The 16,069-nt window shown below is 40.6% G+C and overlaps 1 protein-coding gene across 3 annotated transcripts in view; it reads right to left on the reverse strand.

Annotated features, from left to right (window-relative positions):
• Nucleotides 1-13,642, reverse strand: part of ACVR1B (activin A receptor type 1B) — a 28,936-nt gene extending 15,294 nt beyond the window's left edge. Inside the window, exons 1-3 of one of the 3 annotated variants that reach the window (XM_011382351.2) lie at nucleotides 13,517-13,642; nucleotides 1,222-1,502; nucleotides 182-302 (exon numbers count right to left, since the gene is read on the reverse strand). In XM_011382351.2, the coding sequence (XP_011380653.1) occupies nucleotides 182-302; nucleotides 1,222-1,437 (337 nt within the window). In that variant the 5' untranslated portion in view covers nucleotides 1,438-1,502; nucleotides 13,517-13,642. Of the gene's footprint in view, nucleotides 1-181; nucleotides 431-1,221; nucleotides 1,503-13,516 lie in introns of those variants that run through there. The other 2 variants (XM_011382350.2, XM_011382352.2) reach the window with 2 other exon arrangements.
• Nucleotides 13,643-16,069: the final 2,427 nt, after the last annotated feature.

Here is a 16,069-nt window from a genome sequence, read left to right on the forward strand (position 1 = left end):
TGTGAACTCATTATCTTATCTTATTACTGTCAGACACCAAAAGAAGGGGAAGTATGAAACCAAATGACTCAGTGCTGCTAGAAACAAGTGCAAAAGCCCAGCCCTTTTCACAAACACTCTATCCTGCTGGGAAGCAGTAATGAAGGCCAACAACAGACACTAGGCCTGAAGAACTCAGTACCTGAGCCAGACCCCGACGTGGAGAGATCGTAGACAAGATCCTGGAGCGTCTTGTCTTTGGAAAGACACATCTCACATGAGGGATCCTCCATGTCCAGCCTCTGGCGGTTGTGATAGACACGCTGATGATAGTTAATGACAAGGAAAACAATGATGATGATGAGAAACAGGAGGAACACTGGGCCGGCAATAATGCCGACCAGCTCCACAGGGCCCCACATGGAAGGATGCTCAGGCTCCTTGAGGTGACCTGGGTTAAGTGAGAGAAGAGAGGGAAAGAACAAAGAGTAAAAAAAAAAAGAGAATGTGTTGGCCTTATTTATCCCTGACACAACCCTCCAAGTGCAAATTTCCTTTCCTTTGCCTCATGTACAAGGTATCCTTGACCTCTCTGCTCTTACTGGGCTACTCTGTTTGCCTGGATGCTCTCAAGTGCAAACCTCTCTGGTTAAGAAGCCCTTTGCAGCAGTCTAACCCATAACTCATTTTATAATTTCAGAGCATTTCATGGTACTATTCCCACCTCAGCGCCCCGGACAGATGCCAAGTTCTACTCTTCAACTTGTAACAGCTTCTTTAAGCTCTGCTCCAGTCTTTCTCCTCCTGTTCTGATCTCTCTAGTAATATTTCTAAATGGCACACTTGCGAAGGGGTGGGATCTATTACTTTTCGGCTTTGTTCAAAGTCCTTGCCCAATTCTAGCCCTTCTTCCCATTTTGCCCTCATCCCCACCCCAGCAGTTCCCTGCACACAGCTCTGGGGCTGCCTCCTTCAGCATCAGTCTCATACGATCCCCTAGGATCCCTGCCTAGCTCTCCCACTCCTCAATGGCTGCCTATGGCTGTTCGGCCACTATCCAAAATTCAGCTTTCACCTCTGGGACCAACTTGACAATGTCTCCTTCATCTTCTAATCTATGAACCTGACGTGAAAGGAATCCTATTCCCTGCCACCTTGGGGAACATCAAAAAGAATCCTTTACCAATCATCAAAGAGAGTGGGGAAAGAGTAGAGAAGGATGAAATGACAGGGGTGCCCTACCTCCGAGATGAGCCAATAGTCCAACAAGGGTGTCCACTCACCACTGGGCACCCTCAGGTCAATCTTGTTGCAGAAGTCAGTGTAGCAGCAGTGGGTGTTGCGAAGATCCTCCGAGCTCAGGCAGTAGAAGGGCTTCCCAGCGGGGACCAGCTCCACTTTGGGGATGCAGGTGCGCACATGGTGCTCCATCCCATCCAGGTTGAAAATGGAAACCATGCAGGCCCCATCTGTTTCACATGTGTAGTTGGCCTGTAGGCAGCTGGTGCATGTACACAGCAGAGCTGCAGGAAATTTGGGAGTAGACACTGACATCAATGATCTTACCCTAGGTCCTTCTCCAGATTTAGAATATAATCCCTTAGCATGCTTGTTCCAAAATGAAGAGCTATTATAAAGACGGGGCCAGAAAGATATCTTCAATGAGGGCACAACCTTTTCACCTGTTTATTCAGCTCACAAGTAAAGCTTTCTAAGCTTCACCATTTTCCTCTAAGTGCTCTACTTTATGCCTATGAAGCACAGAGAAACTACCTTTTGAACTTTGCCTTAGACTTATTACAAATTATTTTGTGGCTGGGAAAGGTTTTCCTTTAAATTTAAATGAGAGGAAGGCACCTTCCCTTTGGAGAATATAGGTCTCCACACCCAATACACACACACTCCATCCAAAACTACCTATGGTTCCTTGGTGCCATCATCACTCCCATCTCCTTTCTCCAACACTAGGTATGCCCAGTTTCCTGAAGGCAGTATGAATGCTCTCACACATTCTCTTCCTTCAATGCTTTTTTTCCTAGCTAATTCTTACAAATCCTTTAAATTCAGCTTTAAAGTCACTCCCTTTGAAAAGCTTCCCCTGACTAGTCCAACGCCCTCTTCCTGCAGTCCATGGCAGGTGTCCCTCTCATGAGGGACAAAAACAGTATACTCCAAAGAGGATAATATTAGTGGCTACCTCTTAAAGTTATTGTGAGGATTAAATAAGCTCAGGCATAAAAAGTGCTCAATAAATTTAAACCACTCTGAAAGGACTCTGAAAACACTTTAAAGGGTGTGTGTGTGTGTGTGTGTGTGTGTGTGTATAAAATCTTTTTTTTTTTTTTTCAAATAGGTAGTATATGCAATCATTTCTGAGACTAGTGAGTCTTGCTGGGTGTGTATTATACATAAGTGTGCACTGTTGACAGGAAATTACTGTAAATGAATTTGGTACCTCTGAAAGTAAATTCAGCAGCCCTGGAGTCGGAAATCCTTTATCAGTCTAACAAGAATAGCACAGACAGCAGCAGTTGGTTCTCCCCAACACTGTCTCCCAAGAACCTAACCTAGCCCTGACCTCTCTGGATGGGCAGGAGTGTGGCTTTAGCCACTAGAATACTTAAGTTGGGACTCACATCCCTGAATGAAAAAGCTGTCAATCACAGTATGAAGGTGGTAGGACTCACCCAGTCCTCAGTTGGACACTAAGTGGATGCTACTTGGATACCAAGTGGGAATATGTTCAAACTAAGGCCTCTGGACAAGAGATGTATATGATCAGTTCCATGAAAAACTAGCCTGTCATAACTCACCCCTTTAGGCTGTAAACAGTCTATCTTTGTCTCTTCCTCCAAAACACTAGAAGACAACTCTTGGCTTTTCAAATCCAAAGACAGATTCTAAATATCTGTGTGTCCAACCCCTCCTTCCTTCAGCTTTCTATAAATGACATGATCCCTTGCCATTCCCACACAAGGAAATAAAGGAGAGACAGCTCTGACAGGTAAACAGGCAGTGTAGATCTTCACTGTATGGCCTGTAGTATTTTTTCCACAGTATCTGATCAGATCCTTTTCTTCTGGGAGAAATTACAAAACATGCAGCTACCTGCTGAAGCATTTGGGTAGTGTTACGTTTTAAAGGCAGGAAGTTTAAAGCAGGTATCCTTTAGAACTAGGATCCAAATCATAAAAGGAATTTTAAAAGTAAATTCTTCCTTAATTTCAATTCCAACCCTTTTAGACATGAAAAAGAATAAGGAAACTCATTTATTTGCTCCCTCTTTCACTCCTCTAGCTAACTTAAAAGTTACTTCTGCGACCTTCCAAATACTTAATCCAAACCTCTTTTACTCATGCTGAAGCCCTGACTGTTAATTCAGGAACGCTAATGCCCACTCCTCTTTGTGTCAGTGAGAACATTCAGGCATGAAAGGGGTTGCCCATGGAACACACACCTCTCAATACATGCACCAAAACGTCCAGCAAAGAGAACAGCATTGGGTCTATTTTGGGAAGCGAGAAGGGAAAGTGAACAACTCCAAGAGGGCTATTCTGAGCACAGTGGGACACACAGGCCAGACCCACAGCCGCCTTTTGAAAAAAAGCTCACTTCGGAGTCTGTCAATTAGCAGGCAGGAGAGCCAGGAGTCTGAATCCAGACACTTCTTCTCCTTTCATTGGTTCACAGCCCCTTTCACAGTGATTCATTCTGGAGAATGAACACACCCACACGTGGCTCATTATTTTTGGGAAGTACTTAAACAATCCTGGTGTAAGACAGGAAAGAACAAAAGTGGTGAAATCTATGCTAGACGGGACTAAGAACGGAACTGGGAGCAGGGCCATGTGCGTTTGTGATAAGGAATTGAGCAAGCCCCTGAATTTATCTGGGCCTCAGCTGCCCAACCAGAAAATACCATTTATCTTACAGAAATGGTATAAAGATTAGCCAAACATCCAGTAAGTGCTCTGGGTACTCTGAGAAAGACTCTCTCTGCACCCATCTGTGTACGTCTATATATTTTACAATGAGTGAAATGTCTGAAAAAGATCTATTTTTAAGATAACTATCACTACTGCCTACACCCCTGAAAAGGTTTCAGTTACTATCACTAGAGCTGCAGATGGGTATCACAGCAGGAATAGGTCAGAAAGACCTAAGGCTCAAATACCAGCTCTAATATTAATCACATGACCTTGAGCAAGTTAGGGAACTTCCTGCACCCGGTTTCCTAATCTGTAAAGTGGGACTGTTAATAATTACATCACAGGACTATGCAAGACTTACATGAAATAAAAAGTGCTCAGCAAATAGGTGCTCAATAAATTTATTCTCTCAATGTAAAACTCACACACACACTCATTAACAACTCTCTTTAACTACTAATTATTAGGAAGTGGCAAGTTACAGCAAGACCACAGCAAAAAACTGCTGTCTAGGTCTCAGCTCTGCCAGTAACCACTCGCGTAGCTCTGGGCAAGTCATTTAACCTCCCTGAGCCTCATTTTCCTCATGATTAACCAGAAAGAAGGGACTGAACTAGATGACCTCTAAAATCCTACAACTGAAATTTGAATCTAGTCTGTTTCTAAATTCACATTGTTTGGATCACCGATCCAAAACTAGGGACTTCTGCTTTAAATTGTATGTACCTTTCTCTGAATTTTAAAGATAGACATATGGCTAGTCTTCTATTAATATTCATTTTTCATTGAAACAAAGTAAGTGATAATAAAATTATAAAAACATCTGAATTTACCATAAATTTACTAGTACACTAAATCACAAACCTAATTTCGATGTCTCTGAAAAGCTAAATGTGGACTAATAACAGCCCTTTAGAATCTATTTCATAGTGACTCATCAAGTTAAATCAGTCCACACATGTGTATATAAACAATACACACCTGAGAGTTACGTAGTAGAAACAACACAAGTAGGAAAACCAATCACAAAGGAGTAATAAAAACACTATGCATACAAGCAAGTTAAAAATGGCGAGAACAAAATTCCCACTAGCGCAGCACTTTGTTATTAACAAGCTAGTCAAACCTGAACTAAAGACAAAACCACTTTGGCAGGATTTGAACATAGTTCCAAAGTATAATTAGAGGGCGGGATGTAAATGTAAATTTGATTCTCCTGAGAGAGGCTGTGTTTTCAGGAAGGCTGACAAGTCCTAACTTCAGCAGACTCAGTCTAGCTGCATGTTAAGGAGGCACTAACATAGCCAGGTCTCAGTAAAACGATTTCACTCCAGGCAGGGTGCTGGTTAGGTCCCCACTCTTACCCACTGGCAGACACTGGGAGTACACTCGGCAAGGATGTGGCTCACTGGGAATGCTTAGGAACGACCTTATAGGATAGACTCACACCACAGCCCAACATTAAGCCTTAGACCACATCACCAGGGAAGGGTATGGGAAAGTGCAGGGTGGTGGCACCAACCTCAAAAGGTAAGAGGCATGCTGCAAAACACACATTTGTCCTGGTAGATAAAAGTCCATGAACGTTCCAAAACATTTTAAAGCTACAGTACTTATGATTTTTAGCTTATATTAAGTGCTCCTTGGGGATAATAAGTTTCATTAATTTAGTACTTGTGTGAAGCACTGTCCTGTTTAGACACAATAAACTTGCCACTTCCAAACTTTACCGGGCAACATTCCAGTTCTAGAGTATCCAAGATTCGGTGCCCAAATCAGCCTGTGCTGCCTTTACTCTTCATGATTTTACAAGTTGATCATAAACTGCCTCTAAGCTCTCATCCTTCTAGATAACAGCATCCATCAGACAGGCCAAACTGATAAGAATAGCCTATTACAACCTATGATTATTTTAATTATTCTTCCCTGGACCTTATCCAAACCCCCTACAGCTTCCTTAGGATAGAACAAAGACCACAGCGCTACATAATTCTGTGACCTCAAATAGCCAAAATGATCTTGAAAACGACAAAACAAAACAAAGTTAGAAGACTCACACTTCCCAATTACAAAACTTACTACTGGCATAAATATAGCCATATAAATCAATGGAATAGAAATGAGAGTCCAGAAACAAACCTATACATCTGTGATCAACTTATCTGTGACAAGAATGTCTAGAACCTTCAGGGAGAATGACTAGTCTCCAATAAATGGTGCCAGGCAACTGGATATCCACATGCAAAAGAATGAAATTGAACTCTTACTTCCCATCATGTACAAAAATTAACTCGAAATGGATCAAAGACCTAACTATAAGAGCTCAAACTCATATTCCAAAACTTCTAAAACTTTAAAAAAGAAAATGGGCAAATCTTCAGGACCTTGGATTTGGCAATGGTCCCTCATAGATATCACACCAAAAGCACAAAAGTAGATGAATTGGCCTTCATCAAAATTAAAACCTACAGAATGAGAGAAAACAGTTGCAAATCATTTATCTAATAATAGTCTAGTTTAGAGGATATATAAAGAACTCTTACAACTCAACAACAAAAAAAACAATTAAAAAATGGGCAAAGGATCTGAACAGACATTTCTCCAAAAAAAATATACAAATAGCCAACACATGAAAAGATGTTCACCATCATCTCAAACGCAAATGAAGTTCAAATTCAAATAAAACCCACAATGAGATACCACTTCCTACCCACTAGAAAGGCCACAAAAAATGAAAAAGAAAATAACAAGTATTGGTGAAGACTCAGAGAGACTGAATCCTCATACACTGCTGGCAGGATCGCTGTGGAAAACATTTTGATATTTCCTCGGTAAGTTAAACACTGAATTACCATATAACCCAGCAATTCCACTCCTGGTATATCTCCAAAAGATTGAAAACAAGTGTTCAGACAAAAACCTGTACATTGATATTCATAACGGCACTATTCACAATAGTCAAAAGGTGGAAACAACCCGCATATCTGTTAAATAATGAATGGATAAACAAAATTTGGTATATTCATACAATGGAGTGTTATTCAGCCATAAAAATGAATAAACTACTGACATACACTACAATATGGATAAACTTTGAAAACACTATGTTAAGTGAAAGAAACCGTATATTGTATGATTCCATTTATAGTAAATATCCAGAAAGCAAATTAGTGGTCGTCGTCGGCTGGGGAGTGGGGCAGGATGGGAAGCGACTGCTTAACTGGGTTTCTGGGTTTCCTCTGGGGTAAAGAAGACGTTCTGGACTGATAGTTTTCTTAACATTATGAAGGTACTTAACACCACTGAATTGCACACTTTAAAATGGTGAAAAATGGTAAATTTTCTGTTACACGTGTTTTACCATAATTTAAAAAATACCATAAATCTTTGTAAAACAGTTTGTATGCTATAATCTCAATTATAAAACAAAAACACCAAAAACCTAACACGTGGAGGGAAAAAAAAACTGGAGGCACAGTGTTCTTCAGATTGTGCTCTTCCTCAAGCCTTAGACTCCCCAAAATGTCCCAGGAACCTCTGAACTCCACAAGGAGGGAACCGGTGTTCTCCTCCTCTTCACCATTTTCTCACTGGTGTCCAACATAGTGCCTAGCCAATAGCGCCATGCTTAATAAATCTCCAATAAATCTCAGCCTAGTAACTGAAGAAGAAAGGGGGCTCCACCCAAGTGGCTCAAGTTTAATCCACTTTATACATGTTTCTACATTTTCATTTTTAAAAGGGTTCCACTGCTTTAGAAAGAAAGAAAAAAGAAAAAAAGTTGTTCAGTCATTACTAATCTAGACAACTGCCAATATGTTTATGAAAATCCCGAATCGGATTAAAAAATGGAGGTGTCTGGCACTAAACTGTCACAAAATAGAGGAAATGGTTTAGTTCTCCTGGGAGGACAGCAGTGTAGGGGGACAATACCTGGGAACTGACACTGCACCAGGAGCCAACTAACTAAATTACGTAGAAAAATCTTGCGGCATTAAAGTAAAGCAATCGGATGCTAATGGTAAAAGAGACCCAAGTTACACCCTCACCTTTCACAATCATCAAAATTAGATTACAAAAATACATCAGAGCAACACAAAACAAAAACTCTCAAGTGTCCAAGAACCATAATAAAGTCAAATTTTACATGTGTAGTTCGTGGTACCTAAAACCTCCCAAAAAATATACTGGTAAAAAGCACTTATGAAAAAAATATAACTGACTTAATAAAGGAAGTTACTTGTATGAAGAAGGAAAAAACCCACAGATTTAACAATAAGACACTTGATAAGCTTGGTATTTAATTCTGATCTGGGAAAAGGTCTCAGAATGGGGTTTGCAAAAGAGAAAGGTGTTAGAAAAGCCAGCTTCACACTATATCTATTCTACAAACTGCCTTTCTGACATTCTACTTGGAGACAAACCCAACCCTAGAGAGCTGTTTAAACAAGTTCACCCCTAAGCCTCAGGTCTAGAGAATGAAAGCTTTGTTCTCAATCAAAAGAGATGTTTGATGTTTATGCTAAGGAGACCTGTCACTGTAACTTATTTATGACTGACTATAAATACCTGAACATCTAGCAATGGCCCACCTGCTGCCCAGGAGAATGTCAAGGTAAGAATGAGTGGCATCACTATGACAAAATGTATCTGATGAACCTAAGTGTACAGACTCGGCCACCATATTTAGACTATCTACTAGTAACTTGGTATTTCTCTTTTGCTTAGTTTATTATAATGATAGTTTATTATAATTTATTATAATGAACATGTAAAAGCACTCTGTTTTCTTTTATTGTATTTAAATAGACATATCTGTTGCTCGTTAGAGCAGGGGAAGATATTTATCAGTGGCATTTTGTATTTGCTTCCTGACCTATTTCCTATACTATGGATGAGTGGAGAGGAGATGGTATATATCAGTTTTGAGTGAGAAGAGGGAAAGAAATGGTTGTTTCAGGCAACTGGGACAATGAAAAAAAAAAAATTTCAACCAGGACTGAGAATAAAACTAATGGGTTGAGATAAAGTTCATTTGGCTGGAATAAAATGGGTGGGTGGTAGAAGAAACAGAGATGGAAGACAGGAGGTAGGAAAAGAGATTATGATGTTCCAAGTAACTCACAAATGTCTGTAGCATTTTTGAGTGACGGATAAACACTGGATATACAGGAGATAATAAAATTATAGCAGAACAGAATTGGAATTATTTATCTTGGATTTTGCTGAGAGGACAGAAATGAAGGAATTCAATTAAATGAAGTTATTAAGTACTTAAAATATGCAAGGCTCTGTGACAGAACAAAGCCATGTAAAAAAGAATAAGTCAGTTTCTAGCATCAATTTTCAAGGGCTACAAGGTAGGAGAATGGAAGGAGTAGACAACTATAAACCAGTGTGAACCTCTACACTATCAACAGGGACCAAGGAGAAAAGGAGAGAGGATGGAATCATTGACTGAGGGTAAGACAGAAAGACAAAGAAGATCCCACATTAGAGGATGCTGGATTTGGCTGAGAAGAGAAAGCCAAGGCCAAGAAAAGCACAAGGCATGTTAGGTCCTCAGTGAATGGACAGATGCAACAGTACCAAGGTTCCAGCCAGAGACGGGGCAGTAAAGGAGACTAGGCCAGATTAGACAGATTGTGATGCCAGGCTAAGGGGTCTGGGGTTGATTCTGGAGGCTGCACAAAAGTGGTGGAACTATCAGACTAAGAATGTGTATTTTCCAAAGTTAAATCCAGCAGTAGGATGGAGGAAAAGTGGGAGACTGTAGGCAGAGATCAGTTATAAAATTGTCTGAACAGGCATCATAGTATATAGTGGAGTGCAGTATTTAGAGCACATGCTTTGGAATTAGACAGACCTCGGGCCTACTGCTGAACCTCTGCATGCCCCAGTTTCTTATTTGTAAAATGGGGATAAGAGAGCCTCAGAGAAGACCTGTATAGAGTAAATGATGTAACAGCGCTTAGCATAATGCTTGAATATATAGTAAACATTCAGTCAGTAAGAAGCTTTTATTACTACTGTCATCCCAGTCAATGAGAAGCATTTGAACTCTGCAGTTCTGTGGTTGCTCCAACAGGCAGAAGAAAAGTCAATTTGTGTATAAACTTCTAAAGGGCAAGGACAGACTATTTCCTCAGTATCCCTCTCAACATTCGGCTTGGTCCTGGATATTAGAAATGAACATTGATTGAATCTGATTTAATCCTACCTACTACAAGTGCAGAATGTAATATACGAACATATACCAAGATAATAAATAAAGATTTGGGGTAAGACAGGTTCACCACAAATACTAAAGAAAAAAAAAAATGCTTCAATTCAGATTCCTCAACTCAAACATCACGATCATCTAAAAAAACTATCTCCAAAGCATCCCAAATCTCCTCTCTTCTCCAAACACTCACAAGTATCTAGGAAAAGGTAACAGACAGATGAAAACCACATGTAGTCAAAGGACTTTTCATATCCAAGGTCCATCGATGGGATGGCTAAGTACCAGGTCTCAAGTACCTTCAAGCCTACCTTGAGATATTTCTTATTCTCCTCTCCTGCTTTCCTTCTCACCACATCACCATCCAACTCCACACACACACACACACACACACACACACACACACACACACACACACACACACACACACAGTTTTAAAACAGCATCTATTTACTATCTCACCGTTTCTATAGGTCAGAAGTCCAGGCACAATACGACTGGTATCGGCCACGGTTGCTTTCTCATACAAGGCTGGGACCTCTTTCAAGCTCACTGGTTGTTGGCAAACCCCACTGCCTTATGGATGAAGGACTGAGGTCCCCACTTCCTTCCTAACAGCCAGAGACTGCTCTAGTCACCCTGCAGTTCCTGACCACATGGCCTCATGGGCAGTTCACACATGGGTGTGTGCTTTTTTCTAAGCCAGTTGGAGCATCTCTGCCCTCTTCTGCAATTAGCTGAGAAAACTCTGCTTTCAAAGGGCTAGCATGATTAGACCCTGTCCACCATGATAGTCTCTCTACCTGAAGGTCAAATGACTTGGGACCTTAATTAATTACATCTACAAGTCCCTTCACAGTAGTACCAACATTCATGTTTAACTGGAAGAGGTGTGTATATACCAAAGGCCAGGAATCTTGGTTTATGGTTGGGCTATGGTTGGTAGAATCACCTATTGTCTATCTCACCTGCCAGAAGGTAAGCTTCGTGAAGAAAGGCATTTTTGTCTCTTTTTTTTCACTGTTGTATCCCTAGCATTTACAATAGTGCCTGGCAATACGATAGGTGCTCAATAAACATGTGTTAAAGAAATCTTTACATCACTACAATAGTGTTTCCCTCTCCTGCCATATAGACACACGTATATTTATAAATACATGTATTTAGTTTATTTACAGGCTTGAAATGGAATTTCTAACTGTATATATTAAAATTCTGGTTCAGTGAAACCATTTAGGAGTCCTTGGAATTTCATATAATTTTCTCTCTGCCACAATTATTTGAACGGCTTTAACGAAATATGGTTGATTCTTATTATTCATGGATTCCACATTTGTGAATCTGCCTACTTGCGAAAATTTATTTGTAACCCCAAAATCAATACTCTCGGTGCTCTCGCGGTCATTTGCGGACATACAGAGTGGTGAAAAGTCTGAATCACCTAATGCACACGTTCCAGCTTAGGCGGAACAAGGCAACACTCTACTTTCTTGTTTCAGCTCTCATACTGTATATGTGTGTCCTTTTCATGGTCTATTCAGGGCCATGCTTTTTGCCTTTTTGTGGTTTTTTAACTGATTTCTTTGTATGTTAGTTAAGCTTCGTTCAGGTATGCATTATCATACTATTGGCCTTGAGTTCAATGTTAAATAATCGACAATGTATATTAAATGAGGAGTCTTTAAACAAGGAGTCATAACACAAGATTATGTACTGATCCGTTGATGAAAATGTTGTGAACAGTAACTCACAAGACCCGAACCCTGTATTTTTCCTAGAAGCAATGGTTCGGTATTTGCTAATTGTGTTCAAGTTGACTTTATGGAACATAACCGCCACAAATGAGATGACTGTTTTAGCCCCCTTTTACAGATGAAACAATGAAGTTAAGAGAGAGGTGAAATGGCAGCTCCTGGCAAACTCTAGCACATCATCTTGGGTTATTTTCTTCATAACACTCACGACTGATAATTGTGTATACTTATCTTCAGTGTGAGCTGCTGCAATTTTAAGTTCCACGAAAGTTAGGCATTTAGGGATCTTTGTCTATCTTGTTCTCTGTTATTTCCCCATGCCAAGAACTATTCCAAGCACATACCCAACCAAATGAATAAAGAATTCTCCGATATGTAATTGTGTAAATATTAGGAGTGAGTGATACTTTAAAGGGAAAGGCAGTTACTTTCCTTGTGTTAAATTCAAAATATTTAGCAACGCAACTGCAGGCTTAAGGCTAAGTGGAGAGAGAAGAAAACCAAAAAGAACCGCAGAGCTGCATGAAGTGACAATGTCTCTGAAACCCAGAGCGTAGGTGATATCACCTGGGATGGAAACTTCACAGCTAAACTCTGGCAGCTCTATGGAGTAAGGGAAGGAAAGATTCACTCTGCAATAGTAGTTTTGTGTGGTGTTATATTTATCTATGATGGAGAAGCCAAGCAGGCAGAGCAACTAGACATGGGTAGAGATGGTGCCTCTGGAACTCAAGCTCGGATTAAACTGTGTGAGAGAGAAACTGAAGCCAGCAAAAACCAAGAGCATGTACTTGAACCTGGCCCGGAGGCAGTGCCTACAGAGTGAGAAATGCAAGTTAGACTGTGGGGTACTGTCAGGTTTGAGGAGCTGATTCCTTAAAAAGGTTTCGGCAATCCAAGCCCAGGAAGAACTGACAGGCTATGGATGCCTGCAGTACTTGTAGCAGCAGCAAGGCTGATGAGAAAGAAGAATCTAGGATTTTCTTTGTATAAATACAGAGAGGAAAAATGAGATAAGACCCTCTTACATCAACCCCTATTATAACAGACAAATAACACAAGAATTAAAGACAAAAAGGCGGGATTCCAGAATTAATGTTCACTGTTGCTCTGAGCAAAAACTGAACAGTAAATAATAAGAATTTCAAAATTGAAACAAAAGCCACTTCAGTATTTTAATTTAACCTTCAAAAATAAAGTAGATCTAAAGTGCCATTAACTAAGAATTCCAATCCACCTCAACACCCTGTACTCCTGAGTTATTATGAGAACAGGCTGCACCACAATTCAACTCATGTTCCAAAATGCAACAAGCAGCTTCAACAGGACATGCTGAAAGCAGCAGCACGTCCCCTCACTTTCTGATTCATATTTTGGTAGCAAGGTTACAATTAGCTCACCGGTGGAGAATAAAACTATTTATAACACAGCAGTCCACCTGAAAGACACAATCATCTAAAAAGGTTTTCAGAGGAAAATGAAGTACCGCTTCTTCCTGTACTGACTGTAGGTTCCCAAGGTCCTTTTGGATGAAGTCCTCAGTCTAACCTTCCTGTGTTCACAGGCACCATTCTGGCCACCTCTCAGCCTCCATGTTCTTATGTAACATTTACATAGAGCCATAAACATACCCAGAGTTGCGTAAGAATTAAAACATTGCCAAACCAATAAAACAGGTCACTCCTTCCAGACTGTCTTTGATTAGCACAGGTATGTTGCCCAGTCTACGATGTAAGAGCCTGTCAAAAGACAGAAATTAACTTGAGGAAATCTGACAGTCTACAAAAATGCACAAATAAGAAGAAATCAATCTTCTTCTATCAATCCTGAGAGTATGTTATTCTGCCCCATAAGATAAAAAGTAACCGAACAATGCTTGTTCACTGAAGTCAGAAACTATGTCTAAAAATACCTCCCAGCCAACTGGCTATCAGTAAGTCATTCTTACAAATGTCCCAATAAGAGTGACAGGGACTATGCCTTACTTTACAGAGGGAAAACTGAGGCAGTCACAGAAAGGTTAAGTGATTGTTCAAGGACAACCTGTAAGGGATCGAAGTTCTGGGGCTATAAACCAGCCTCTTCCTACTACCTGGCTCTAACCTTTAACCAGAGTGGCCATTTTATTACATTTTAATCACATCTATTATTGCAAGAGCTCTTCTGACAAAACTAGTCAGAAATTCCCTTTTTCATTGCAAGAGTTCACTTTCACTGTACTTCAAATACACGTCTACGCAACAAAATTATAAGACTTGGCCTGAAATGAGTTTTTTAGTCTGCTCACAGAAATTCAAAATGTTCCTATCAGAACTTCACATGTCTCTCTTGTTGCTTTTGTCGTAAGAAATGAATGTCATGTTCTCCTGGTACTAATGCAATTTTACATTTTTAAATACTAATGTGAAAATTCCAAAGCTAGGCCTTAAAACACAGTACACCTATCAACTGCATGCTATTTAAAACCTGGAACTCATTCTCCTTATCACTGGCCTTTTACAAAGTCGCGGTTAATTCACTAATTAACAGAAACACCTATTCCCTTGCTGTAGTCATGCCATGTCCAAGTACCGGGCATCACGGGCTGCCTGGCTCCGCCACTCTTCCAACTCACCTAGGGGAGCATGACAGAGGAAGTGCAGAGGAGGAAAGCAATCAACTTCTTGTTATCCCACAGCCTTTATTTTCCCAGAACTGACGTTTTACTTTAAGCCTTTTGCAACAGTGGTCTCTGTAGCATGCACCATTGGCAACTAGATGTGTCCCGGAAAAAACTGTAGCGTCTGGCCAAAAAGTTTAAAGGCCTTCGAGAATGTTTGCTGGACACACAATCTAATTTCCAATTTACCAAAAAAAGAAACTAATTCCCTATTATGACCACCCATCCTCACCCCAACAAACATCCGTTTTAGGAAAGTTACAAAAAAATGAACTCTGCTCCATTCAGAATCAGTTGGATTATCAATTAAACATTTTTAACTAGGCACACAACAACAAGAAAAGCCCCACAGACACTACACCAAATCAACAGAGAAATGACTGTTAAAAATCCTGGATATAGTACAGACAGGATAAAAATTTCTATGGAAGGAATTTAAAGATTATTCATACACGTATCAAATGACTACCTGAAGGCCAAGTCTCCTTATTGACTACCCCACTAGAGAAATAACATTACATGACTCTTTCCAAAAAACATGACCCACAATAAGACCCAGCAAATGTTATTTACAAAAACCACAGTGTTACCACAAATGTTAGGCTGTGTTCATCCACCTTCACCGTGTTGATCAGACCCACAGGCACATTACCGGTGCACAGGACAGCGAGACCCAAGAACACACACGAGGTGCTTAACAGAAGCATTAACTAGTGAACAAAGACCCCACTGCACAGGCTACACCACTGGGAACAAATATCAAAGCTGGAGATAATGAACTTGTTTTTGAGACTCCAAAGTGGGATGATGTCTTTTCTTGATTGTCTGGTTTATTAAAGAAGCCTGAACCCACCTGAGAATTATTATTTTTAGTGGCAAGGAGAGCCACAGAACACACACTTGATCTCCCATTGCTGGAAGGCTAGGGGCTGCTGAGAAGTCAAAGCAGCAGGCTTTGTACATCGGAGTGAATACAATCCTGATAGTCTCATCTCCCAGATCTATCCATGGGTCAATAATCACTTCAATATAACTGCCAAATATAACCTTCATCTATTACCCCAATGCCAAAACACATTTGAGACAGCTCTCTTAAATTAATTATTTTAGGTTTTCATCAGCTCTTCTCAGCCCTCCAAAGCCTCATAAACAACACACCCAGTTGAGGGTCCTACAGAAGGCACCCACCTCTATAGTGGGCAGGGAGGGGGTGGCATCAGGGAGCAGAAGGCTGTGGAGGTTGTAAGGTGAGAGGTGTGTGAGGGAGCAGGGACAGGGCTAGGAAGCGGGATGGTGTGGGAAGGTAAGTAAATACTGACCAGAGGCCCGTCCAGTGGTGGGATCTTTAAATCTTGGGGGTTGGAGGCGGGTTCTAGGATTTCACCTGAAAGGCATCCGCGAAGTGGGTAACTGAATGGGCCCCCTGGGGTGGGGGGGGGGGGGGGGGGAGGCGAGATGGAAAGCAAATACAACTAAATGCAGATTAACCATTCCGGAACTAGGTTTCCTAGGGTTAGAGAGATTC

This window comes from Pteropus vampyrus, unplaced genomic scaffold, assembly GCF_000151845.1.
Source record: "Pteropus vampyrus isolate Shadow unplaced genomic scaffold, Pvam_2.0 Scaffold471, whole genome shotgun sequence".
Classification (NCBI taxonomy): Eukaryota; Metazoa; Chordata; class Mammalia; order Chiroptera; family Pteropodidae; genus Pteropus; species Pteropus vampyrus.